We start from the raw sequence: 26886 nt of genomic DNA, 5'->3' as shown, positions 1-26886 counted from the left end.
TCATAGTACACAGACTCTCCGTTAGGTTTCAATGCCCTTCTCTGGGACAGAATTTAACACAGCTCGAGGTGAGCTCTTGTTCTCTCACTTTTGTGTGTGGGTCACATGCAGTCCATGGAAATACTCATATACTCAACAAATTTCAGGCTTGCTGGCCAAGGTCCTAATTTTATGTATTATAAAAACTGAAAGAACCTCCCAACAGATCTACATAGATGCTAAAGATCAGCAAAATTATTTTCACATATGGAATTGCTTTTTTCCTATTTTTTTCCAAGAGCGTTGGGAAAGAATGGGCCTAAAAGTTAGCCTATTCAGCCGGGCGCGGTGGCTCACGCCTGTAATCCCAGCACTTTGGGAGGCCGAGGCGGGCGGATCACGAGGTCAGGAGATCGAGACCATCCTGGCTAACACGGTGAAACCCCGTCTCTACTAAAAATACAAAAAATTAGCCGGGCGTGGTAGCGGGCGCCTGTAGTCCCAGCTACTCGGGAGGCTGAGGCAGGAGAATGGCGTGAACCCGGGAGGCGGAGCTTGCAGTGAGCCGAGATCGCGCCACTGCACTCCAGCCTGGGCGACAGAGCGAGACTCCGTCTCAAAAAAAAAAAAAAAAAAAAAAGAAAAGAAAAGAAAAGAAAGAAAGAAAGTTAGCCTATTCAGTAGTCTCCATCATGTCACTCAAGTTGTCTAGGCTGAAAGTTTCTCATACTTGATTCAGTTTTACTTCTGGCATTTCTGAATACTTATGAGAATTAAGATTGTCCACCATTGAAATTTCTAATGAAAATATTGTTTAATTACTATTTTAAATGTTTTAATGTAATGTTATTCAGTTCCTTTAATTTTATTAGACGGCATCGATCTAAAATAAAACAAATTATTTGCTAAGAAACACCAGTTAAGAGTTTAAACTACAATTTCTACTTAAATAGAATTAACTTAAAGATTTAAATTTCTATTTAGATCAGGTTAAAATAAACTTCCCATTAAATTTATAAAGTCTGAGAAATATTCAGTGATTAGAGTACCTGGCCATAAAGGCTTTTATCTTTTTAAGAGACTAATACTCTTACTTTTCTACTTCTGCCTCTTACAGTAGAATGGTTCAAGAGGACTTGGATTTCAAAAAATTAAAAGGGCAAACTAATGCCTTCCCTTCCATGGGCTATATAGCTAAAGAAGAGCGAAGAAAGCAAGCGAACACATTCTAATGGCAAACTAGCTCAAGAGTTGTGAGCAACCCACCAAACAAAGATTGATGGTAAACCAAAGTGTTAGAGGTTATCTGAAAGGTGAATGCATATAACTTTAAAAAATAACAATTAATATAATTTAAAACTGAGATTGCTTTCTTTAGGATCTAAAGTTAAGCTATTTTTTTTTTCAAAATAAGTTATCGTATACAAAAGTTATGGTTAAGTAAATATAAATACTGAGGAACCTGAACAAGGCCCTGTATCTGAATGTGATGAAATACAGGCCTGGATGTTTAAACCATGCCCTTGAGTCAAGTAAGAGCTAGACTTTAAATGAAAAAAAGCACCCTCCTAACAAGGTTATTTTTATGAAACTTCTAAGTATATAGCCTGGTGTGGTGGTGTGCACCTGTAGTCCCAGCCACTTAGGAGGCTAAGGAGCGCTTAAGGCCAGGAGTTCTAGGCTGTTGTGTGCTATGCTGATCAGGTGTCTACACTTAAGTTTGGCACCAATATGGTGACCTCCTGGGAGTGGGGACCACTGGATTGCCTAAGCAGGGGTGAACCAGCCCTGGTAGGAAACGGAACAGGTAAAAACTCCCATGCTGATCAGTAGTGGGATCATGGCCATGAATAGCTACTGCATTCCAGCCTGGGAAACACAGCAAGACTCTATCTCTTAAAAAAAATATATATATATATAAATATAAATATATTATATTATATATTATATATTATATATTATATATATTATATATATATAATATAATATATTTATATATATAATATATATATATAATTATATATAATATATAATATATATATAATTATATATAATATATAAATATATATATAATATAATATATTTATAATATATATTATATATATAGCAGCCAGAGATGTTATGAATACTGAAATTTTAAAATTTATGAAATATCGATATGCTTTGGGGGCAGCAAAACAGCCCAAACAAATTGAAATTAAGGCTATTCCAGGAAAGTAAGAATATATATAACTTTGACACTCTGCCACTACCTGGTAGCAGCATCAAAATTGTAGGCCCAGTTTTTTGTAGAATAAATCTTTTCAAGGTTGTCTGATTTGAGGGGAGTATATTTTTGAAGAATGGCTGCCACAAACCTGTATCTCATATGAAACACTGAGGGGTGTTTGGGAATGGGAATTCTATAGCTGTAGGGTCAGCCTTCTCAGGTTCATCTACCAAATAGCTTCAACAGCAAAGGAGAATCATTGCTGGAGGAAGGTTTGGAAGCCCAGCCCAAAGCTACCTACCACAAAAGCAAAACAGACAATAAATATAAAAATAAATCTCTGGCCGGGCGCAGTGGCTCACACCTGTAATCCCAGCACTTTGGGAGGCCGAGGCAGGTGGATCACAAGGTCAGGAGATCGAAACCATCCTGGCTAACACGTTGAAACCCTGTCTCTACTAAAAATACAAAAAATTAGCCGGGTGTGGTGGCAGGCGCCTATAGTCCCAGCTACTTGGGAGGCTGAGGCAGGAGAATGGCGTGAACCCAGGAGGCGGAGCTTGCAGTGAGCCGAGATCGCACCACTGTACTCCAGCCTGGGCAAGAGAGCGACAGCCTGCCTTAAAAAAAAAAAAAAAACTCTGATGTCTTAAGTTATACCACACAAATTCATATAAGCTTCAGAGTTGTAATATTATACTTCTCAGCATTATTTAAAATAACTTACCAATAAAAAAATCTTAGTTTATTTACCTTATTACCCCCACAATCTTTGAGTCATTTAATTTCAACAATTATATATCTAATTCTGGATTATCCAGGTCAACAGAGAAGTAATAAGACAATTCAGTTTAGAAAAAGTGGCTTTTAAGTGCACAGAGATATAATTTGGCAGATCCTGTTAGTTGCCTCTCCAAAGCCAGCCCTTCTTCCTTAAGAGAACTACAATTTCTGTTCAGACTGAGGTGGTAATGTGCTCAGAGGATGGTCCCTTCCCAGAGCATGAATTTTTTTCACTCAGATCCTTTCAGTGTGAGCAAGGAATTCAGATCTGGCCAATAAGACATAAAAGAAAGCCTACTTGGGACAGGAGACATTCTGGGATACGTCTCCTGGATAAAGAGAGATGTCCAAGAAGACAGTTCATCTTTCTTTCTGCTTTGGTGTTGTCATGGTAGGACACAGTAGCTGCAGTAACTACTTGCATGTAAAAAGGAAAATCCAAAAAATGCCAAAAAAAAAGAAATCTAGTCCAGACCTCTGATATCAATGTGTGGTGGGATTAACCAATCCTGAAAGAAGCTACCTCCAAATTTGTTACATAAGATAATCAACTCCTATTATTTAAGCCAACTTTGATCTACTTTTCTGTTATTTGTGGCTAAAAATATCCTGATTCATGCATATAAAAGAGAAAAAAAATTATATAAAAATGTCCACAGTAATTAGTTTTGAATGATAGAATAACAGACCATTTAATTTTCTTTATTCTTTTCATCTACAGTGAATAACTTTTTTTTGGTATGGGGGGATAGGGTCGTGCTTTGTTGCCCAGACTGAAATATGTGGAACAATCATAGATCACTGTAGCCTCAATCTCTTGGACTCAAGCCATCCTCCTACCTCAGCCTCCTGAGTAGCTGGGACTACAGGTGTGCGCCACAACACCTGTTTTTTTTTGGGTTTTTTTTTTTTTTTTTTTTGAGATGGAGTCTTGCTCTGTTGCACAGGCTGAAGTGCAGTGGTGTGGTCTCGGCTCACTGCAACCTCTGCCTCCCGGGTTCAAGCGATTCTCCTGCTTCAGTCTCCTGAGTAGCTGGGATTACAGGCACACATCACCATGCCCAGCTAATTTTTGTATTTTTAGTAGAGACGGGGTTTCACCATGCTGGTCAGGCTGGTTTCGAACTCCTGACCTCGTGATCCACCCATCTCAGCCTCCCAAAGTGCCGGGATTACAGGCGTGAGCCACCACGCCTGGCTAATTTTTCTTATTTATTTATTTATTTATTTTGCAGAGATGAGGCTTGCTATCACGGTCAAGCTGGTCTCAAACTCCTGGACTTAAGCCATCCTCATCTTGGCCTCCCAGAGCACTGGATTACAGGATTGAGCCACTGTTCCTGGCCTTTTAGAATGGCTCTGTCCAGTTCAGACTTACTTAAAAAATGGAAATATCAGTATTTTAAAATAGAATATGTAGCTTTTGTGGGTTTTTTTTTCTTTTCTTTTCTTCTTCTTCTTTATTTTTTTTTTGAGACAGAGTCTCGCTCTGTCGCCCAGGCTGGAGTGCAGTGGCAGGATCTCGGCTCACTGCAAGCTCCGTCTCCTGGGTTCACGCCATTCTCCTACCTCAGCCTTCCGAGTAGCTAGGACTAAGGCGCCTGCAACCACGCCCAGCTAATTTTTTTGGTACTTTTAGTAGAGACGGGGTTTCACCGTGTTAGCCAGGATGGTCTCAGTCTCCTGACCTTGTGATCCACCCACCTAGGCCTCCCAAAGTGCTGGGATTACAGACGTGAGTCACCGCGCGCAGCCCGCTTTTGTGGTTTCAAAAGTTCTCACTTGCTAATGTCATGTTAGAGATACAAATTTAAAGTATGCTAAATCAGCGGAGAGAACAGATGTTTAATCTATAGACACTTATACATACACTAAGAAAGTTGACTACTATACTGAAGTCCCTTATAAGAAGGGAGTTGTTAAGGATAAGGAATATGGATTGGGCTCTTTCAGAGACTCCATACAGGTATATTTAATTAGCAAAGGAGTCAAAAAACACCAGTTGTTATCAACAGCACTTTGCACATGTTGGGATATGATTTGCCAACTGGTGAGACTATTCCAGGTATCAACATAGAATATATGTCAGCTCTGGGGAGAAAAAGTAGTCTAGGACAGTAAATAGTCTTATTTGCTAAAATGAACCCATAAACTTAGGCAGCATTTCTCCAAAGTGTATTCCATGGATCACCAATCCCTCATAAAAATGGGTTGAATGAGATTCACAATGCATGCTGGCATATTAAAGCTTTAGAAAAGTCAAACTAGTTTATCTTTGTCAACCCAGGATTGCTCAAATTCCTTTGATTATAGAACCCCCTTTTATGTAACACTTATCATATATCCATTCCACAGAATTACTTTGGGTAATGCTGAGCTCAGGCCCAGCAAAATATAATTCAGGTAAGCTAGTAGAAAAAAAAATTAAAAATTCACATTTAATTATTCCTATACAATATGTATTTCTGAAGCTGAGTTCTAGAAAAAAAATCAAGATTACTAAAATAACTATTTAATGGAAACCACCTTTTCTGCTGTATGTGTAGACTGGGAGTCAAAGAAAAGGTATGGGCCAGGGAGTAAGACTACTGGACCCAGTACACAATAGCTGGGACAGAAACAAGGCTGTGATATATTGATTTATGCATTCACTCAAAATTTATCATGTTTCTGTATGTTTCAGTGTGTCTCAGAGACTGCATTCCATGTGGGAGATAGAAAATGATTAAGATATAGACCCTGCCTTCAAAGAAAGTCTGCCATAGAAAACAAGGCACATAAGGACTTCACTTGAGAAAAGATATATATAAAAGACAGTCACAGCACAAAAAAGTATTATACTCTGCTGAGGAGGAAGGGATTAAAAAACTTCCAATTAAAAAGAACAAGGCACATACAACTATAATTGGTCCATTATAGATAAATAAAAAGAAAAAAGCCAGGCACAGCATGTAAATGGCGGAAGTTAAATTTGAATCTAGGGAGTCTAGGTCTAGAGTCTACTCCCTTAAATCACTGCGCTATAGTGCCCTTCACCCTTCAATTCCCTTATGAGCTCCCACAGATCTTTCCAGCACCAACTTACACGTCTCCTTAACTATAAAGCCTTTTCGGAAGCAGAACTGACTTTCACCCTCTTTTGTACTATCATTATTTTTCAGCATTGCATATATCACACCATATTGCAATGATTTGTTGACATGGCCATCTCTTCATTACAGTGAGAGGTTCTAGAGAACAGAAACTACCTAATTCATTCTTATGTCCCTCTCGTCAATCACGATGCCTGCCATAGCAAGCATTCACTAAACATTTACAGAACTGAATAAACTTCAGTAGAGATGCCTATTTTTATTCAAAAACATTTCAAGTTATCTACACAGCCCAATAATGAACCTACTCTTGATGCACTCAGTTTTAGCTATAAAGAACTGTATATATTCACTTCTAAAAATTGGTAACAAAACAAAACAAAACAAATACTTAAGTTGTCCTAAGAATATCTGTTAGTGTCCTCCCTAAACCAATACACAATATCTAAAATTCAGCTTAGTATGGATTTCAAAATGTAATCCTTATCATAAGCCAATCCCTAAAAAATATGTCCCCAAACTACCTTCCAGTGGCAACAAGTGGGGTATAAACCAGAACTTGGATGACGAACTAAGGAAGAGGTCAGCAAGGGAAGAAAACAAAATAAAGATTCTGATTTTCATAATTCTGACCCATTAACTTTAAATAAAACTCAGTCAAAAACCACTACATAGACTTGCTGCCATATTAATAAAATTCTCCAAATTAGTATAAGGTTTTTGTTAAGAATAACTTCATACCCTTTATTTCCTTTAATTTTCATTCACTTGTCAAATACTTGAATCTACCACATGCCAAAAACGGTGCTAGGTACTGATACAAGTTGACTAAGACATGGGGTTGAGTAAGCCAACAATTGTAGCATAGTCCAGCAGATTAGAGTTATGCTCGGGGTACCACAGCACCAGAGAAAAGGAATATGTAAGTCAGAACAGGAAGTGTGGAAGGGACGGACAGGGGTACAAATACAAAAATAAATTTTGGAAATTCTATTCTTTTTGGAAAAAGACTAAAAAATGTGCATTTCAAGTCAGTAGTGGTCAGTTACTTCCTGTATTGCCAGGTGACTCCAGGGGAACAGCAGGTTAGACATAACAGTTACAACATTGCTCTTTCCTGGCTGTGTGCACATCACAGTACCCCATGCTATGTCCACTAACACAAGCCAAAGTAAAATGGAGGAAGTCATTCCCTTGAAGTTGAATTGTTCTTTCATTCTTAAGACCAAGTTATTTGGGAAGGGCAAAGAAGAGAACCAGAAGATGATGGGAAGAACCTATCCTTACACATTTTTACCTGGCTTTTCCTTACAAAAAATATTCAGAAAGACCACAAACACACTCACTCCTTCTCTCTTTCAAGTGTGTGTGTGCACACACCCACAAACACACATCCACACACACAGTGACTAAATCATTACCACACGGGGGAAAATGAACAAGTTCCAGCTAAAATTCTAGAAATAGCTATCAAGAAGAAAAAGTCATCTCTTGACTTTTAATAATTTCTATATATTCTTCAGCATACAGAGAAATGTCATTTCAGTTGGAAGTTTCTACAACATAATTCATCTTTATAATTATTATCTGTCGAGCCAAAATAGCTGCTTCACTATCATCCAAATACTAAAAAAATTTACATCTATTTCAGGAGAACTAGCAGATTAGAACATGCACTACCACTTTCATCACTTCCACATAAAGCTTTTCTTGCCCATTAAAATTATTAATTTATGTTAAAAGTCTTCAGAAATGCATCTGTGTCACAGCTAGAGATGTTAGTTTAACAATTATTTTTCCAAGCCAATACAAAGATTTATTTCAGCTTTGCAGAAATAAATCACTACACCTCAAATTATTTTCAGCAAAATTCAACCACATATACAGAGAAGGAAAATTTTTTGCTTAATATCAGAATATAACAGCTATTTTCTAAGCTTACATATAATCTAATTGTTTTAAGCAATTAGGTAAGCAAAAGAATATAAAAACATTCTGACAGGAAAACTTCCAGCTTCCTCTGCTTGGTGTACATGTACACAATAAAATTCAACCAAACATAAAACACCCCATATTATGGCCTCCATTTGATTTCCAACCTTATTTTCCCATTACCATATAACAAAAAATTGCATATCTTTTCCAAGCTGGTCACCGACTATCCACTAAATGTAATCTGCTTTAAAGCTTTGTTTATCTGTGGTTACAAACAAGGATTATGGAGTAAGAATGCCTGGATTTGAATCTTGCTTCATCATTTACTAATACTGTCACCTTGGGCAAATTATTCAATCTCTTAGTGCCTCCATTTTCTCTTACATAAAATAGAGTTAGCAGCAATACGTACTTCATGCAAGTGTAAGAATCAAAGGATACAAAACATGCAAAAGCTCTTAAAACTGTACCTAAGTGCTCAATAAATATTCCTTCTGTTTTCCCTTGGGAATTTCCTCCATCCATCTAAACCTACCCAATTTTCAGCTCAAAATAATCATTTCTAAGAAGTCTCCCATAGCTATATAAATGTATAAAAATCCTGCCATCCTTTAAACTTGTATAACAATTAGGACCCATAGCAAAGACAGTATTTGGCACTGAGTATACATTAAACATTACACAGTTAAATAACTTTTTCCAATAAGTTAATTAACTATATCAGGAATTCATTTTGCCTTCCAATTAAAGTGTAAATTCTCTGGATGTGAACCCCATATTCTATTTTTTTTTATTGCCCAAAAAACTTAGCACAGCACATGCACGGAGCAGCCACACAGAAAATAACCGCCAAAGTTAACACAGCCAATGAGCAGTTGCTGGTTTGTCTGCTATCTTAGAAGACGTTAAAGAGAAACGTTAATTATAACCATGAGGCTTATAGACTGTATTTAATAATAATCAACACATACAACCTAAAGGCAAGAGAAAAAAATGTTTCCTGATTTTTCAGCTTATAAGAATGTCTGTTCTCAAGGGACAAGAACATTCCTGCACATAATTGGAATCACTGGCAGAAGAGTGATGAAAAAAAAAAAAATTAAAGAGTCTCCCCCAACCCCCATCTGGAAGTAATTAACAAGAAACTCAAGGGAAGTTAACATTATAATTCGGCAATATGTAGAATAAGCTGATCTTTACTATAACCTTAAGTTTGGAACCTAGTTCAATCCAACATGAACTGAGTGGCTTCTATCTTTATGTGAATCCCACCATCTCTTGAAGTATTTTTCATCTCTAATGCTCATTTAGGCAGTTTGGCATGTATTACTTTTCACTCATTTTACTCTTCCAAGTGTATATATCTCATCTTCAGCACAGGTTACAAGTTCCTTCTTATGAAGTCTGGACCCTGACCTCTACTTTTATGAACTACCTTCAGTATCTGGTAAAATGTTTTACACACAGTAGACCCTCAAATATTTGTTCTAACTAAATGAAAAAGCTTACGGTATTTATTCCTGAGTCAATACTGATTTAGCTGATCTGTGGCCACCATATACTGACTGCCTAAAGTACCAGGCATCTTACACATACCACTTAATCCTCACTACAACTGCCTTGAAGTAGGTGTAAGCTTTCTTTCACAAACTAGGAAACCAAGGCTTTAAAAGGCTTAAGATATTTTTCTAATATTGTACAGCTGGTCAAGAAGTGAAGCTGTGATTTCCATCCATGTCTGCTTTCTAACTACTTCTCTTTCCATGAAGCCATATTGCTTCTCTAAAATGATAAGTGATCTTCAGAACGATGGCTGAGGGGCACAGGGTGACACTCTCATGACTTCTCAACATCCAGTGAAAGATTAAAGTAGGTTTAGGTCTGCGAAATGGCATTAGGGTCATTTTATTTGAGTTAAAAAAATAGTTATCTATAGCAAATGCCAAGGGCTATCAACCTTTTACAAATGACGTATCAAAACCTTGCTCTTCATTTATTTCTGGACTGCTTAGAACAGGAGGTATAGGATCTACCTATGTGTTAGCCTCTGATGTGACTTCAACTTATGAGCAGGTGTGTCAGATTAAGCTTTGATCTCCGGTACGTGAGAGTGGGGAAAGAGGGCCATGTCACAAAATACACCGGATGCCAATTCTCTCATTCAGAATTAATAAACACTGACATTAAGCTCAATTTTTTAAAAGCTAGATTCACTGTACTAACAAGAATTCCTTGCTTACTTCTATTAAGATTTGGCAAGCTTCCCCACTTTCTAGGTAGAAATTATGTGAAATCCAGAAGTAAAGAAATAAAAACCGTATATTTGACCTTTTCCCTCAAATGCAAAGAATTTCTCTGAAGTCAACCAAGAAATGCTGAATCAGCCCCCATTATGCCTAGTTTTAGGAAGAAATGATTGTCTGGTAAGAAGGCAAGTACTTGAGGCTCAATAATTATTTGTTGAATAAATAAAACACAGTTCTTGTCCTCAAGTAACTTTGAGACTAGTTGAGATAAGATGGCAGATTTAACATAACTACATAGGTAATCACACTAAATGTAAATGGTCTAGACACCCTAATTAAAAGGCAGAAATTGTCAGATTACACAAAAAAAGCAAGTCCCAACTATATGTAAGAAGCTTACTCTAAATATGAAAATACAAAAAGATTAAAAGTAAACAGAAAAAGATATGCCATGCTACTATTAAAAAAAAAAAAAGATTTCCTATAGAAAGAGTTACTCAAAAGAAAGAGTTCCTATGTAACACCAGAACAAAGAATATTACCTGGAATAAATAAGTCATTTCATAATGATAAATACATCAAGGGCACATAATCCTTAATGTCTATGCATTCAATAAAAGAGCTTAATACCCAAATGTTCATCAATAAACTGTTGTATATTCATACACTGAAATTCCACTCAGCAACAGAAATGAATGAATACATAAAGCAACATGGGTAAATCTTAAAATAATTTTACTGAGTAAAAGAAGCTGGGGGTGGGGGAAAGTACATACTACGGCATGATGCCATCTATATAAAATTCTAGGAAATACAAACTAATGAATAGTGGCAGAAAGCAAAGCAAGTTTCCTGGGGATAGGAGGAGGGGAGCAGTGTAGGGAAGGAAGAGAATGATTTTACAAAGGGGAATTAAAAAAACTTTTAGGGTTGATTGGTATGTTCAATTACCTTGATTGTGGTGATAGTTTCGTGGACACATACATATGCCAAAGGTTATAAAAGAATACACTTTAAATACGAGCAGGTTTTTGTATGTCATTTATTTCTCATTAGAGCTGCTTTTAAAAAACTAAGAAGATATACACACATAAAAAGTTTTTTTTTAAAAAAATCCTATGATATCCTCTAAGATGGCCTGAACGATCCCTCTTTGTACAGGCATACCTCGTTTTTATTGTGCTTTGCTTTACTGCACTTCAGATAGCGTGTTTTCTACAAATTAAGTGTGTGGCTACCTTGAGTCAAGCAAGTCTATTGGTGTCATTTTTCCAATGGCATGTGCTCACTTCTTGTCTCTGTGTAATTCTTGCATTATTTTAAACTTTTTCATTATTATTATATCTGTCACGGTGATCTGTGATCTTGATGTTACTACTGTAATTGTTTTGGGGTGTCACAAACCATGCCGACATAAGACAGTGAACTTAATATATGCTGTGTGTATTCTGACTGCTCCAGTGACTCACCGTTCCCCCATCTCTCACCCTCCCTTGGCCTTCCCTATTCCTTGAGACAAAACAATATTGAAATTAGGCCAATTAATAACCCTACAGTGGCCTTTAAGCATTCAAGTGAAAAAACGTCACACATCTCTCATTTTCAATCAAAAGCCAGAAATGATTAAGCTTAGTTAGGAAGATACAGTCAAAAGCCAAAACAGGCGGAAAGCTAGGCCTCTTGTGCCAAAGAGCCAAGTTGTGAGTGCAAAGGAAAAGTTCCTGAAAGAAATTAAAAGTGCTAATCTAGTAAACACGCAAATGATGAGAAAGCAAAACAGCCGTATTGCTGAGATAGAGAAAGTTTTAGTGGTCTGGGTAGAGGATCAAGCCAACCACAGCGTTCCCTTAAGCCAAAGCCTAATCCAGAGCAAAACCTCAACTCTCTTCAATTCTCTGTAGGCTGAGAGGTGAGGAAGCTGCACAGAAAAAGTTGGAAGCTAGCAGAGGTTGACTCATAAAGTTTAAGGAAAGAGGCCATCTCCATAATGTAAAAGTGCAAGACGAGGTTTCAAGTACTATGAAGTGAAGCAAGTTATCCAGAAGACCTAGCCAAGCTACACTAAACAAAAAATTTTCAGGGTAGACAAAACAGCCTTCTGTTGGAAAAAGATGTCATCTAGGACTTTCATAGCTAGAGAGGAGAAGTCCATGCCTGACTTTAAAGTTTCAAAGGCCAGGGTGACACTTGACACTCTTATTAGAGGCTAATGCAGCTGGTGACTTTAGTTGAAGCCAATGCTCAATGAAAACCCTAGGGCCCTTAAGAATTATTCTAAATCTACTCTGCCTGTGCCCTATAAGTGGAATAACAAAGCTCAGATGACAGCATATCTATTTACCGCATGGTTTACTGGGTATTTCAAGCCAACCACTGAGACTTGCTGCTCAGAAAAAAGATTTCTTTCAAAATATTACTGCCCAATGACAATGTACCTAGTCACCCAAGAACTCTGAGGAAGATATACAAGGAGATTAACGTTTTCATGCCTAATAACACAATATCCATTCTGCAGCCTGTGGATCAAGGAGTAATTTCAACTTTCAAGTTTTATTATTTAAGAAAAACATTCAGTAAGGCTATAACTGCCACAGTGACTCCTCTGACGGATCTGAGCAAAGTAAATTGAAAACCTTCTGGGAAGGATTCACCATTCTAGATGCCATTAAGAATATCTGTGGCCAGGCATGGTGGCTCCCGCCTGTAATCCCAGCACTTTGGGAGGCTGAGGTGGGCAGATCACTTAAGTCAAAAGTTCAAGGCCAGCCTGGCCAACATCGTGAAACCCTGTCTCTACTAAAAATACAAAAGTTAGCCAGGCGTGATGGTGCATGCCCGTAATCTCAGCTACTCAGGAGGCTGAGACCAGAGAATCACCTGAACCCGGGAGGCGGAGGTTGCAGTGAGCTAGGATCGCGCCACTGCACTCCAGCCTGGATGACAGAGTGAGACTCCATCTCAAAAAACAAAACAAAACAGAACATTTGTGATTAAGGGGAGGAGGTCAAAACATCAACATTAATAATAATTTGGAAGAAGTTGATTCCAGCCCCCATGTATGACTTTGAGGGGTTCAAGACTGCAGCGGAAGAAGTAACTGATGTGGTGGAAATGGCAAGAATAAGAATGAGAAGGAGAAGCAGAGAATAAAGATGTGACTGAATTGCTGCAATCTTATGGTAATACTTAAATGGATGAGAAATTGCTTCTTTTTTTGAGATGGAGTCCGGCTCTGTTACCCAGGCTGGAGCGCAGTGGTGTGATCTCAGCTCACTGCAACCTCCGCCTCCTAGGTTCAAGTGATTCTCCTGTCTCAGCCTCCTGAGTAGCTGGGATTCCAGGCGTATGCCACCACGTCTTTGTATTTTAAGTAGAGACAGGGTTTCACGATGTTGGCTAGGCTGGTCTTGAACTCCTGTCCTCAAGTGATCCGCCTGCCTCAGCCTCCTGAAGTGCTGGGATTACAGGACTGAGCCACCGAGCCTGGTCCTAGGAATTGCTTCTTATAGATGAGCAAAGAAAGTGGTTTCTTGAGATGGAATCTATTCCTCATGCAGACGCTGTGAACACTGTTGAAATGGCAACAAAGGATTTAGAATATTCCTGAAACTTAATTGACAAAGTAGAGGCAGGGTTTGAGAGGACTGACTCTAATTTTCAAAGTTCTGTTGTGGGTAAAATGCTATCAAACAGCATCACATGCTACAGAGAAATCTTTTGTGAAATCAATCAATGGAGCAAACTTCACGGTTGTCTTATTTTTAAAAAACGACTATAGCCATCTACCCTTCAGCAACCATCACCCTGATCAGTCAGCAGCCATCAAGATCAAGGCAATACCCTCCACCTGCAAAAAGATTACAACTCACAGAAGGCTCAGATGCTCATCAGCATTTTTTAGCAATAAAGTATTTTTAAATTAATGTACATTAGTTTTTAAAAACATGTTATCACATATTTAATAGATTACAGTATAGTATAAATATAACTTTTAGGTGCACTGAGAAACCAAAAAGTTTCTGTCCTCACTTTATTGCATTATTCCCTTTATTGTGGTGGTATGGAACTGAACCTGAAATATCTGAGGTATGCCTGTATTTATGCTCATGTGTAATCTCCTCTCTTGAGTGTAGACTAAATTTAATGACTTGTTTCTAGGGAATAAAATGTGGCTGAGGTGATGGGATGTTGTTTCCTAGATTAAGATACAAAAAAACTACTGCTTCTGTCTTGGACTCTCACACATGAGCTTGCTTTGAGAGAAGCCAGCTGCCATACTGTGAGCTGTACTACGGAGAAAACCATGTGGTAAGGAGCTGAGGGAGGCCTTGGGCCAAAAGCCATCATAGAACTGAGATCTGCAGCCCAAGACCCTGCAAGGAACTAAATCCAATAACCACATGATTGGATTTGGAAGCAGATCCTCTCCCAGATGAACCTTCAGATGAGAATATGGCCCTGGCCAACAGTTTGACTATACCTCACATAAGGCCTTGAGCCAGATGTACCCAACTAAGCCATGCTGGGATTCACGAGTCACAAGAACTGTGAGATAGTAATGTCTATTTCTTAAAGTCACCCTGTTTTGGTATTTCTTAAAGTCACCCTGTTTTGGAGTACATATTTTTGTTACACAGCAATGGATAACTAATACAAAATCTAAATCACACTTTTTTTTAAAGGCTACAAAATAGTAGTATTCATTTAGAATACACATTCGGCCACAAATAACAATATTTAACTAAAACTGGATTAAATAAGGCTAGTACAGTATCTCATGATGCCACCAGAGACCCAAGATCTTTTTTCCAGGCTCTGTCATTCTTTGAGAATGTGATATGGACATGAATGAACAGAACTTTCATCCTTATGCTTTTTATCTCAGTAATGCAGTATCACAGAAAAGAGGAGAAAGAAGCTTTGCCTTTTTCAGGAAAGTGAAAACTTTCCCAGGAAAGTCAAAGCTAGTCTTCTACTTACATCTCATTTATCAGACCTGCTTCCCATTGCCACCATTAGTTGCCAGGGAGTCTGGAAAGATGAGTATTTTTTAGTAAGACACACTATCCTTTAACAAAGTGTTTTGTTAGTGAAGAAGAGGAGGACAATGCTGACTAGCTAGGCAACCAGCAGCACATGCCAAAGCAATATATTTTACTTGTGATAAAAAATATTACAGGAGGTTAGAGAAGGGTAAGAATATTTTAAGCAATGAGAGCTTGAGGAGGTTTCTGAGAGGAGAGATGTTTAGAATTTGGCTAAATAGGAGAGAAAAGGGAATTCTCAAAAAGGATAAAAGCAAGAACAAAAAAACATGAAGACAGGGAAGTTCAGTAAGGCCCATAAGTAAATTACCTTGTATAAAGTTTCTAAATTCATAACTAAGATTTTAAAAATTTGCTGAGTGATGAATATGCACGTTGTTTCCTAGCAGGAAAGAAAAATACAGCATCACGTTTAAGAGAAGAGATATGGGCAAAGAATATAATAAAAATTTATTCAAGGAAGATATACAAATGGCCAAGAAGCACATGAAAAGATGCTCAACATCACCAGTCATCAGAGAAATGGAAGCCAAAACCACAATGAGATACCACTTCATACCCACAAGGATGGCTAGAATCAAAAATTCAAATAGGTTTTGGGAGGATGTGGAGAAATGAGTGCCCTAACACACTGTTATCAGAACTATAAAATGGCGCAGTTGCTCTGGCAAACAGTCTGGCAGTTCTTCACATAATTAAACACAGAGTTACCATATGACCTAGAAGTTCTACTCCTAGGTATACACCCAAGAGAAATGAAAACATATGTCCACACAAAAACTTGTACATCAAAGTTTAGAGCAGCATTATTCAGAATAGTCAAAAAGTGGAAAAGACTCACATGCCCATCAACAGATGAATGGATACATGAGATGTGGTGTATTTGTGAATGGATAAATTAGATGTGGTATATGTGTACAACAGAGTATTATTTGGCTATAAAAAGTAATGAAGTACTGAAACATACTACAACATAGATGAACTTTGAAAATACTATGACAAGGGAAAGAAGTCAGTCATGAAAGACTACATATTATATGATTCCATTCATATAGAATGTCCAGAACAGGGAAATCTACAGTGACAGAAAGTAGATTAGTGGTTGCCTAGATCTGTGTGGGAGGAGTGGGCTGAGAAGATTCAGAATAATAGCTAAAGAGTAGAGCGTTTCTGTTTGAGGTAATGAAAATGTTCTAAAATTGACTGTAGTGATGACTGTACATCTATCAATGAACATATTAAAAACTATTACATCATACACTTTAAATGGGTGAATTATATGGTATATAAACTATATCTCAGCAAGGCTGTTGAAAAAAAAGAGAGATAAGGTGAGCACTTTTAGAATATCTGCCCAGCCACCGCTCTTTTGAGACTTCCATTCCACCCAACTCTGGCAGCCAAGGGGAGAGGCGGGGAGAGTAAGAAGGGGAGAATGGAAAGACAGGCTACCTGTTTTGAGAAGCGGTGATTAAGAATGAGGACCCTGGAGTCAAAATACCTGAGACGGAATCCCAATTCCACACTTACTGTGAGACCTTGGACAAGCTCTTAATCTCTCTGTGTCTCAGTTTCTTCATCTATAAAACAAATATAATACTAATCTCATAATACTGTGGGGATTAAATGAGATAATATATTTAGGACCATGGTTCACTGCCAGGCACAAGTGCTCAATAAATACCAGTTATTATTCTTACATGTTTTCCCATTCCTATTTCTAGTTCCTTAAAACAAACCCACTAGTGTGAGTAATGTCCTAGTACTTGTAACCAATAACACTCTAAATATATAACTTCAAAGAAAATGTGGAACAACTTGAGAGTCAGGGTTCAGTGAGGACTCCCCCATCTGCAGTGAGATTAGTGAAGCCGTTGGTTAAATTATAAAGACTTGTCTCTGAACTAAAGATTCATATATTTAATTGTCTACTTGATATTTCCACTTCTTTGTCTAACAGTCACTTCAAACTTAACATGGTCAAAGCTGAATTTCTGATTTTCCTTTAGGAAACTGCTCCTCTTGCAGTCTTCCCTATCTTAGTTGAATTTTTAAAAAATTCATCCACAACTGCTGTGGTAGGTTAAATAATGTCCCCCAAAGATAGGAGGTCCCAATCCTTGGAACCTGTGAATGGCACCTTATGTGGCAAAGACTTTGCAGATGGGATTCAAGATCTTGAGATGAGATTACTCATCTCAAGGATTACTACGACAGATCCTAAATGCAATCACATGTATCCTTATTAAAGGGAAATTTGACACATACAGCAGAGCAGAAAGCAATGTGACCAAGAGGCAGAAATTAGAGTGATGCAGCAACAAGTCAAAGAATGCTGGCAGCCCACAGAAATTGAAAGAGGCAAGGAAGGTTATCCCAGAGAGCCTCTGGAGGAGCAACAGCTGTGCCAACACTTTGATTTTGGCCTAGTAACACTGATTTTTAACTTCTGGCCTCCAGAGCTGTGAGAGAATAAATTTTTGCATTTGCAGCCACCAAGTTTGCACTAATTTACTATGGCAGCCATAAAAAACTAATACAATTCCTTTCTTGACCTCACACTCTACATCCATTCCATAAGGAAATCCTACTGGCTCTAATTTCAAACTACGTCCAGAATCCAACAATTTTTTCACAAATCCACTGCCACTGCTTTGGTTTAAACCATCATTACCGTGGCCAGGCACAGTGGCTTACACCAGTAATCCCAGAACTTTGGGAGGCTGAGATGGGAGGACTGCTTGAGCCCAGGAGTTGAAGGCTGCAGTGAGCTATGATTGTGCCCCTGCACTCCAGCCTGGGTGACAGAGCAAGACCCCATCTCTTAAAAAGAAAAAAAAAAAGATCCTCTCTTTTCTGAGGCCTTCTCTTTCCTTTTTCTTAAATAAAAAATATAAAATAAATTAAAAAACCACTGTAACTTTACAGTTGGATTATTCCAATAACCTATCTGATCTCCCTGCTTTCAACCTTTGTTAACTAATGGATCCCAAGTGCCTAGAACAGTATCTAACACACAACAGATAGTGGTATTCAATAAATTTGTTGTTATTTTGACTCCATGTCCTGTGTTCCTTTCTAGAGTTTTTTCTCTTATTTTATGAGTTATCTATCATGGGAGCAAGGGTGCTGCTCAGCATCTGAACCCTGCTTCTGTTTTGGGGAACTGTTTGTGCCAACAGGAAGCAGCTAACTCCTACTACAAAATCTAGAAACCCCAATTATTTACTTCCCCAGCTCTCCTGGCAACTAGAGTGTGGACACGTGACCCAGGCTTAGCCAATGACACATACCTTCCAGAATTGTCACTGGTAGCTTGGATAGTTTTTTTTTTTTTGGTGGCAACAACATCTGGTTCTTCAGTCAGGGACAGGAGTGCCAGTGGAACTATCTTCCAAGGTCAGCAATGTCAGGCCTCATGCTATTTTTTATTTCTGTAAGTTTGACTACTCTAGATACCTCATATATGTGGAATCATAGAGTATTTGTCTTTCTATGACTGGCTTTTCACTTAGCATATTGCCCTCAAGGTTCATCCATTTTGTAGCATTCGTCAGAATTTCATTCCTTGTGGTGGGATGAGCCTGCAATCCTAGCTACTCAGGAGGCTAAGGCTGGAGAATTGCTTATGCCCAGGAGTTTGAGGCTGCAGTGAGCTATGACTGTGCCACTGCACTTCAGCCTGGGCAACAGGGTGAGACTCTATCTCTAAATAAATAAATAAAAGGAATTTCATTCCTTTTTAAGGCTGAATAATATTCCACTTTCACATTTTGTTTATTCATTCATTGAAAGTCATTTGGGTTGCTTCTACCTTTCAGCTACTGTAATGCTGCTATGAATGTGGGTGTACAAATAGCTCTTCAAGACCCTGCTTTCAAGTCTTGGATATGTACCAAAAATGGAATTTTTTTTTTTTTTTTCTTAAACAGGGTCTCACTCTGTGGCCTAACCTGCAGTGCAGTGGCACGAATACAGCTCACTGCAACCTCAAACTCTTAGGCTCACGCGATCCTCCCACCTCAGCCTCTCGAATAGCCGGGACCACAGGAGCCTGCCACTATCCCCAGCTACTTTTACAATTTTTTTGTAGAGATGGAGTCTTGCCATGTTGCCAGGCTGGTCTTGAATTCCTAGGCTCAAGTGATCCTCCCACCTCAGGCCCCCCAAGTGGCTGAGACCACAGATGCACACCACAGAATTGTTGAATCATAGGGTAATTCTATTTATAACTCTTTGAGGAGCCACCATACTGTTTTCCACAGCAGCTGCACCATTTCACATTCCCATCAACAGTGCACAAGGGCTCCAATTTCTCCAAATCCTTGCTAACACTTATTATTCTCTTTTGAAAAAAATTTATTATTATTATTTTTTAATAAATCTTGCTGTGTTGCCCAGGCTGGCCGTGAACTCCTGGGCTCAAGTGATCCTCCCACTTCGACCTCCCAAAGTATTGGGATAACAGGCATAAGCCACCACACCTGGCCCTCTCTGTGTTTTTGATAGTAGCCATCCTAGTGAGTGTGCAGATACCTCAATATGGGTCCTCATTTGTTAACCATGCAATTACAATAGCCGCATAGCTGATTTCTCTGATCCTAGGCTCCATTTCCCTCAACCTGCTCTTCATACTGTCTTCAGAAAGGCATTTATCATCATGTAACTTCTCTGGTAAAAATTTCCATTGGCTTTCCATCCCTCTTAGGTAGGTCCGAACTCCTGATCATGCCACAGAGGAACCTGTAAGACATGGCCTCTACCTATCTCTTCACCAATCCTTCTCTAGCCTCTTCCTTTTCTCCCACTGTCCTCCTACAACTGACTGAAAGCTCTCTGAGGGCATGTATTTCCAAAATCCAGCACATCTTCTGTTACTCAAAAAACATGCAAAAACATTTTTTGAATGATGAATAAAACAATAAAATAAGGCCGGGCGCAATGGCTCATGCCTGTAATCCTAGCACTTTGGGAGGCCGAGGCGGGTGGATCACCTGAGGTCGGGAGATCAAGACCAGCCTGGCTAAAGCGGCAAAACCCTGTCTCTACCAAAAATACAAAAATTAGCCAGGTGTGGTGGCGGGCGCCTGTAATCCCAGCTACTTGGGAGGCTCAGGCAGGAGAATTGCTTGAACCCTGGAGACAGAGGTTGCAGTGAACTGAGTTTGTGCCTCTGCACTCCAGCCTGGGTGACAAGAGCGAAACTCCATCTCAAAAAAAAAAAAAAGAACTATCCCCAGGTGACAGAAATGAAAAAACAAAGAGCAACAATAGAAAAGTAACTAGGGGCTAGGAGTCTAACATGCACACCAGGAAAGCAGGTGTGAAGGGTCATGAGACAAGGAGAGCTAGAACTGAGCTCCAGCATATAGCTCAAAGTACCAGCAAACTCCATGGAAAATAACAAGGAGCTTACCTCCATCTTGTACTTCATGTGGGGGTGGGGGAAAGTCACCTATAGGAAAACAAATCTCTCAATCCATGCCATGTATAGACATGCATACTAAATTTTATGCGGTACTCATCCTGTATAAAACATGAGGCGGTGGAACTGTAAGCCAAGAAATTAATATAAAAATTGGTCCATAACTACTAAAGTACCCAGAGACTAAAAAAAACAAGCCTAAACCACTATTTCACAGAGCATCTGTGGCTCCCACAGACTAAACATCACCAATTGAATGTGAGCTCATAAATAAAAACTAAAAAACATACAGGTTAAAAAAATACTACAAATGGTAGTAGCCAGCAGATACACAGATCAAATTAATAGCCCTCCCCAAATTTGACATATTTAAGTAATCTGAAAATATAAGTTAAGTATGTGTATTAGGCTGTTCTCACATGGCTATAAATACCTGAGACTGGGTAATTTATAAAGAAAAGAGGTTTAATTGGTTCATGCTTCTGCAGGCTCTACTTGGAAGCATGGCGGCTTCTGCTTCTGGGGAGGCCTCAGGGATCCTTTACTCAGGGCGAGCAGGCATTTTACATGGCAGAAGCAGGACTGAAAGCGGGGGAGGTGCTACACACTTAAACAGCCAGATCTCATGAGAATTCACTCACTATCACAAGAACAGCACTGAGGGAATGGTGCTAAACCATTCATGAGAAACCGCCCCCAAGATCCAATCACTTGCCATCAGGCCCCACCTCCAACACTGGGGATTACAATTTGACATGAGGTTTGGGAGTGGACACAGATCCAAGCCATATCAGTATGTTTAAAGTTATAAAAGAGATGAAAGCAATAGAAGCCATAATGAAATAGAACAGTATAGGAAAAACAGGATAGGCAGAACTGAAAAAGGACCAAATAGAATTTCTAGAGATAAAATCTAATTATTAAAATAAAGACTTAATGAATAGCTAAGTAGCAGATTAGAAATAGTTATGGAAAGAACTGTAAGTGAAAGAGAGCTGAGAAAATTAACTGCAATGAATCACAGACATGGAAAGACATGGAAAAAATAAAGAGTTCTTAAACAACATAGACGATAGAATGAGGATACAAATAGGAATCCCAGAAGGAAAGAACAGAGCTATTAGGGAACAGGAAACAGCTTAAGTAATACCACCTTAGAATTTTCTCTTTTTTTTCTTTTTTTTTTGAGTCTTGCTCTGTCGCCCAGCCTGGAGTGCAGTGGCGCGATCTTCGCTCACTGCAAGCTCCACCTCCCGGGTTCATGCCATTCTCCTGCCTCAGCTTCCCCAGTAGCTGGGACTACAGGCACCCACCACCACGCCCGGCTATTTTTTTTGTATTTTTAGTGGACAGGGTTTCACCGTGTTAGCCAGGATGGTCTTGATCTCCTGACCTCGTGATCTGCCCGCCTCAGCCTCCCAAAGTGCTGGGATTACAGGCGTGAGCCACTGCGTCCAGCCAGAATTTTCTATAATAGGAGACTTTAATTATTACATGGAAGCAGCAGCCAGGGTCCTAAAGAAGAGGAAATAAAAACATGCAAACTCGGATTCATGATAAAACATCAAAACATAACATCAAAGACTGAAGGAAATCTTAAAAGCAAACAGAAGAGAGATTACTAAGGAAAACAAGACAATTAGAATGATAGCAAAACATCTCATTAGCAACATATGCCATAAGACAATGAAGTAATATTTTCAAAATGCTGAGGAAAAATAACTAAGAATTCTATATTCGGGAAGCAATGATAAATTAGACATTTTCAAACAAAGATTGAGAGTTTACCACTCTTAAACTCTGGCTGAACAAATTACTAAAGGATGTCCTTCAGTACGGATTCCTTCTTGAAGTGTTTTTAAATCCATAAAGTGCACAGGGTTACAGGCCGGTCGCAGTGGCTCACCCACCAGCACTTTGGGAAGCTGAGGTAGGTGGATCACTTGAGTTCAGGAGTTCAAGACCAGCCTGGGCAACATGGCAATACCCTGTCTCTACAAAAAAGTGCAAAAATTAGCAGAGTTTGGTGGTGTGCCTATAATCCCAGCTACTCAGGAGGCTGAGGCGGGAGGATGGCTTGGGCCTGGGAGGTCGAGGCTGCAGTGAGCCATGTTTGCGACACTACACTCCAGCCTGGGTGACAAAGCAAGACCCTGGGTACTTTAGTAGTTATATATACGTGTATATATATGTGTATATATGTATATATGTGTATATATGAATATATGTGTATATATGTGTATATGTATATGTGTGTATATATGTGTATATACATATACACACAAAGCAAGACCCTGTCTCACACACACACAAAAATATTTATACTATTTATTTATTTATATATTTATTTATATAAAAATATTTATATATTTTTGTGTATATATGTGTGTATTTTTATGTGTATATATATATACACACACACACACATACAGAAAAGAAGTAAATTATACTAAAATACAGTTACTTTGGACATGTATGTACAAAAAATTGAATTTAGACACACACTTTACACCTTTCTCAAAAATTAACTCAAAATGGACAATAAATCTAAGTGTAAAATGCAAAACTACAAAACTCCTAGAAGGTAACATAGGAGAAAATCTACATGCCCCTGGATTTGGCCACGACTATTTAGTTACAACACCAAAAGAATGTCCCAGGAAAGAAAAAAATTGACCAGTTGGACTTCATTAAAATTGAAAACTGCTCTGTGAAAGATGCTGTTGAGATAATGAAAAGATAAGTCACAGACTCAGAGGAAATCTTTGAAAAACACATATTTGATAAAGAACTGGTGTCCAAAATATACAAAGAACTCTTAAAACTCAATAACGAGAAAACAAAAACCCAATTGAAAAATGGGCAAAAGATCTAAACACCTCCTTTTACACAGATGACAAATAAGCATAAAAAAAGATGTTCCAGGGCTGGGTGTGGTGGCTCATGCCTGTAATCCCAGCACTTTGGGAGGCCAAGGTGGGTGGATCACCTGAGGTCAGGAGTTCAAGACCAGCTTGGCCATCATGGTGAAACCCCGTCTCTACTAAAAATACAAAATTAGTTGGGTGTGGTGGTGTGCACCTGTAACCCCAGCTACTTGGAAGGCTGAGGCAGGAGAATCACTTGAACCAGGGAGGCAGAAGTTACAGTGAGCTGAGATCGCACCATTGCACTCCAGCCTGGTCAAAAAAAGTGAAACTCCGTCTCACAAAAAAAAAAAAAAAAAAAAAAGATCTTCCAAATCATATGTCATTAGAGAATGGCAATTTAAAACAACAATGAGATACCACTACACATCTATTAGAATGGCTAAAATAGAAAACGCTGACAACACCAAATCCTGGCAGTGATGTGAACCAATAGTAACTCTTACCCACTGTAGTTGGGAATGCAAAAACAGATACTTTGGCAGTTTCCTAGAAAGTAAACATAAACTTACCATCCAATCCAGCAATCACGCTCCTTGGTACTAAATGTGTTGAAAATTTACGTGTACACAAAACCTACACATGAATGCTTATGGCAGCTTTATTTGTAACTGCCCAAACTTGGATGTGACCCAGATGTTCCTCAATAGCTCAATGGATAAACAAACTGTGGTATATTCATATAACGAAATATTATTCAGCAATAAAAAGAAATGAGCCATCAAGCCATTAATAGACATGGAGAAACCTCAAATGCATTTTGTTAAGGGAAGGAAGCCAATCTGAAAAGGTTACATACTGTATGATTCCAACTATATGGAAAAGGTAAAACTATAGAGACAGTAAAAAGATCAGTGGTTGCTACGGTTTCGGGAGAAGGGAGGGATGAACAAGTAGGAAACAGCGGATTTTTAGGGCAGTGAAACTATTCTGTACAATACTATAATTGTGGATACACGTCATCATGCATTTGTCAAAACTCACATAACGTATAACACCAAGACTGAACCCTAATGCAAGCTATGGAATTTAGTTAGTAACAAATCAATATTGACTCAATTGTGACAAACATATTACACTAGTATAGGATGTCAATAACAGGGAAAATTGTGTGCGTGGTGAGGGAGAAAGGGCACGTTTGGGAACTCTCTGTACTTTTCCATCAATATTTTTCTGTAAGTCTAAAACTGCTTCCAAAAAACCATCTATTGATAAAGAGAAAATTAAAAAACAATAAAAACAGCAACAACAAAAACAATATCTTGACATATGGGAAGATGAAAATTAAAACGTTCTAAGTTCCTCATATTGTTTAGGAGAAACAGATGTTAATTATCTTTAGACTTTCAGTCAAATAATGCATATCAAAAACTCAAAAGAAACTGCTAAATGAAAAGAGGATGAAGTAAAACAACTCTCCGTTATAAAGCAACTCTATTCTTTTTAACTGTGGCAGCTTACCTGAGATTCCAGAACCTCCAACTTATGTTTCCTTGCATGAAGAGCTTTACTTGGAAAAGCCCAATAATAATTAGAAGTTCCGATCCTCTCACAGTCAACCATACCATCATCAACTAAGCTTTGAAGGACTTCTTTTACTGACATAGCAGCTAAGAGACAATTTTTAAAGACTCTATGTTAGAAAAACACCATAAATAAAATTAAAGGACAAATAACTGGGGAAACACTTGCAAAACATATCACAAATCAAGAGTTAAAAAGTTAATAATAAGCTCTTAAAAATAACAACATGCACAACAATGAAACTGCCTAAGGAAACATTTCTTAGAATGTATCCCAATCCTTAAGCAAAGCATGACTTATACAGGAGCCTAGGGGAAAACAAGTAATATACAGGATTAAGAACAGGACCTGAGTTCTAATCCTAACTCTTAGCAGTAACACTGGATGACTCTAGGGCAAATTGTTCTTTATGCCTAATTTAAAAAATCTATTAGATATGATCATTTCCATACTTACTTTGGTGCATAGCGGTAATGTCAATAAAATGTTACTTGTGAGAAGCCTTTGAAAAAGCAAAACAAAACTACAGAAATGCAAGTTTTTCTCTCCCAATAGATTATCTAGTAATAGAAGATGCTAGCATCAGTGCTTAGTAAATAATTTTAATAGTGTTAACACTCATAGTCTGTTGCTATATGGTATCTTTTCCTTTTCTAAATAATGTTTCTTTTTTAAAAAAGATGTTGGGTAATTTGGCCATCATCTTATACTGCAGAAAAAAATTGTCAATAACTGGGAGGGAAAATAGGTAAGAAGAAAAGGAATTTAGTTAATACAATAAATTTTTCCATCTTGTAGACTGGATTGAATTTTGTTTTTTGTTTTTGATCCTTCAAGATACAGTTGAGATTCCATTACCTACAATTTGTCTGGGGACATTAGGACACTAGTGTAATTAATATTGTATAGTTGACCCTTGAACAGTACAGGTTTGAACTGCACGGGTCCAGTTATATACATGGATTTTCTGCCACCTGAGACAGCAACACCACTTCCTCCTCCTCCTCAGCCTACTCAATGTAAGATGACAAGGATGAAGAACTTTATGATGATCCACTGCCACTTAATGAATAGTAAATACATGGTATGGCTTCCTGTCAACAGCAGGCTATATCAGTAGTTAAGTTTTGGGGGAGTCAAAAATTACATGCAGATTTCCAATTGTGTAGGGGATTGGTATCCCAATCTTGAACAACATAGGTGTTGTTCAAGGGTCAACTGTGTATTTAAACTTAAGAAATTTGCATATCTTTAAGAAGTAGCAGAACCAATTGTTCACTGATGACTGTAAAGAGAATAATTGTGTGGTGTACATAAAAGTGTGAGGGACTCTCAGTGGTTGTCTGGTTTCACTTGTATGTATACTCATAATAAAAGAGGTTTTTTCATTTTGAAACAACACAACAAAAGACACAGAAAAAATACATCAATGTGCATCTATAAAATATGCATGGTGGCTCATGCCTGTAATCCCAGCACTTTGGGAGGCCAAGGCAGGTAGATCACTTGAGGTCAGCGGTTTGACAACAGCCTGGCCAACATGGCAAATCCCCATCTCTACTAAAAATACAAAAATTAGGTGGGCATGGTGGCAGGAGCTTGTAATCCCAGCTACTCATGAGGCTGAGGCAGGAGAATCGCTTGAACCTGGGAGACAGAGGTTGCAGTGTGCCAGGACTGCACCACTGGGCTCCAGCCTGGACCACTGGGCTCCAGCCTGG

At 38.4% G+C, this 26886-nt stretch overlaps 1 protein-coding gene across 4 annotated transcripts in view; it reads right to left on the bottom strand.

Moving 5' to 3' along the window:
* The window catches only part of MND1 (meiotic nuclear divisions 1), a 70755-nt gene that overhangs the window by 31713 nt on the left and 12156 nt on the right, over positions 1 to 26886 (bottom strand). For all 4 annotated transcript variants that reach the window (XM_054683438.2, XM_016952412.3, XM_016952410.4 and 1 more), the window contains exon 4: positions 25103 to 25251. In XM_054683438.2, the coding sequence (XP_054539413.1) occupies positions 25103 to 25251 (149 nt within the window). The remainder of the gene's footprint in view (positions 1 to 25102; positions 25252 to 26886) is intronic.

The sequence above is a fragment of the Pan troglodytes genome, chromosome 3, assembly GCF_028858775.2.
Source record: "Pan troglodytes isolate AG18354 chromosome 3, NHGRI_mPanTro3-v2.0_pri, whole genome shotgun sequence".
NCBI lineage: Eukaryota > Metazoa > Chordata > Mammalia > Primates > Hominidae > Pan > Pan troglodytes.
Note: the sequence above shows the minus strand (reverse complement) of the source record. Positions and strands in the feature narration are given on the sequence as shown.